This window comes from Formica exsecta, unplaced genomic scaffold (assembly GCF_003651465.1).
Source record: "Formica exsecta isolate Colony F162 unplaced genomic scaffold, ASM365146v1 scaffold213, whole genome shotgun sequence".
NCBI lineage: Eukaryota > Metazoa > Arthropoda > Insecta > Hymenoptera > Formicidae > Formica > Formica exsecta.
Genome location: NW_021849428.1, coordinates 164,707 through 166,454, shown reverse-complemented (window position 1 = coordinate 166,454; position 1,748 = coordinate 164,707). Strand labels below are relative to the sequence as shown.

Sequence of the window (1,748 nt, the reverse complement as noted above, 5' to 3'; positions counted from 1 at the left end):
AAATATATATATGTTTTTAAATAAATAAAAATTTGTTTTTCAAACAATAAAGCTGTATATTGTACTATTTAAAAACATTCATAACTATAGAGAAGTTTGCTTCAAAAAGTTGGAGTATTCTATTCTATATTAAATGTCTGCAACAATTAAAAGTTAATGTTGCAACATTACATACATTTTCCATACAATATTTAACGAAAATTTTATTGATAAACCGTGAAATATATACAAAAAACGAATTCCATTGCAAAAGAACTATATCTTAACTCTCTGATGTAGCTTGTTCTTGAAATATACTTTCGTTAGCAGCACTTTCCTGTAAAATTTTGCGATTTCTCCATGCTCTCATGTATGTTCTTGGATGAACAGGTAAGAATCCAGCAAGTCCTAATAAATCCGCAACAGGTTTAGTTACCTGTGCTCCTTTAGCGAACCAATATTGTATTCTTTCAAGATTGAGTGATACTAATTTCTCATTGTGTACATTTGGAATAGGATCATAAGTACCAACTTGTTCTATTGGTGGCTTTTTTTGTTGCCTTTTAACCTATGACATAAAAAAGATAAATTTATTGACACTATAACAATTATATATATATATATATATATATGTAATATCCTTTCTCGCACGATCGGTGATTGTATTATTATAGGCTTGTATTAATTCTAAACTCAGTTACTAAGATTGAAATTTTATCTCCTACGAATATAATATTTAATGCATATGACGCAATTTTTGCTTACTCATCCGAATCTATCTGAAAGCAATGCTTCTCGGAGAGATGATCGTATGCGGGATATCATGAGAAACGGCGTGTTGTATAATAATGCAACGTCGATTCATATACAATTATAAAAATTATAAATAAAATGTAGCTAAAAAAAGATGGGTTTATGTAATTCCAATTTTCTTGAAAAATAATCATAGGCCAACTTACGTCAATTATAATAATATGATAGAACGGTCTATTAGTGCAACCATAACGAACGAGCCGTATTGCTTTGGCGAATGGCGTAATAATACCTGTTCCAGATGCAGGATGCAAAGGCAATCGTGGCATATTTATTAATATTAAAAAGTATTTACTAAGTAATTGCCAAAAGTAATTACGTTTTCACGATTATCACGATTATGTTTATAGTACGCAAGAAGAATTGGGTTAAGAAAGCGTTTAAAACCATAGACATATAGAATAGATCGGTCCCTGCCGTGAGAGGTCGTGACACCCGGTATAACATTCTGCCCACATAGAAATGGCTATCCTGGGCTATCCTTGCATCACATTTTATATGAGACTTGACTGGTTTGAAAGAGAACGGTCTAATATAATATATATATAGAAGTTTGTAGGTTTTTTTCCTATACATATGTATTATGCATTTATGAAAATTTATCTGGATAGGGCCTTAGAATGCTCTAAAAAAGTTCTTTAATAGAATCAGCTGTTAACATTGGTCCCATGGTGTAATGGTTAGCACTCTGGACTTTGAATCCAGCGATCCGAGTTCAAATCTCGGTGGGACCTTCAAGTGTATTTTTTTTTTCATGTAAACATATAGATATTTTTCAATGATATACATATGCGTGCAACCGATAAACATCTTCAAAATTAATTTATAAATAATGATATAAAGTTAATAAACGATGAAACGAGAGTCGTGTGAATTTATATTGACTCACAATCAAATCAGCGCATAAAAGTCAATGTGTAATTTTTTGTGAACAGATGTTCATAAATTTTAAATAT

The 1,748-nt window shown here is 30.7% G+C and overlaps 1 protein-coding gene and 1 non-coding gene across 2 annotated transcripts; one reads left to right on the top strand and one right to left on the bottom strand.

The window, feature by feature from the left end:
• Window positions 1–35: 35 nt before the first annotated feature.
• LOC115235229 (probable 28S ribosomal protein S16, mitochondrial) lies at window positions 36–1,339 on the bottom strand. The gene is made up of 2 exons (XM_029806876.1): window positions 939–1,339; window positions 36–547 (listed from the first exon to the last, which is right to left on the bottom strand). The coding sequence occupies exons 1-2, from the start codon at window positions 1,059–1,061 to the stop codon at window positions 263–265; spliced, it is 408 nt and encodes a 135-aa protein (XP_029662736.1). The 5' UTR covers window positions 1,062–1,339; the 3' UTR covers window positions 36–262.
• A 115-nt stretch (window positions 1,340–1,454) lies between these two features.
• On the top strand, window positions 1,455–1,526 carry Trnaq-uug. The gene has a single exon. It is a non-coding gene; the product is annotated as a tRNA-Gln (tRNA).
• The last annotated feature ends 222 nt before the right edge of the window (window positions 1,527–1,748 follow it).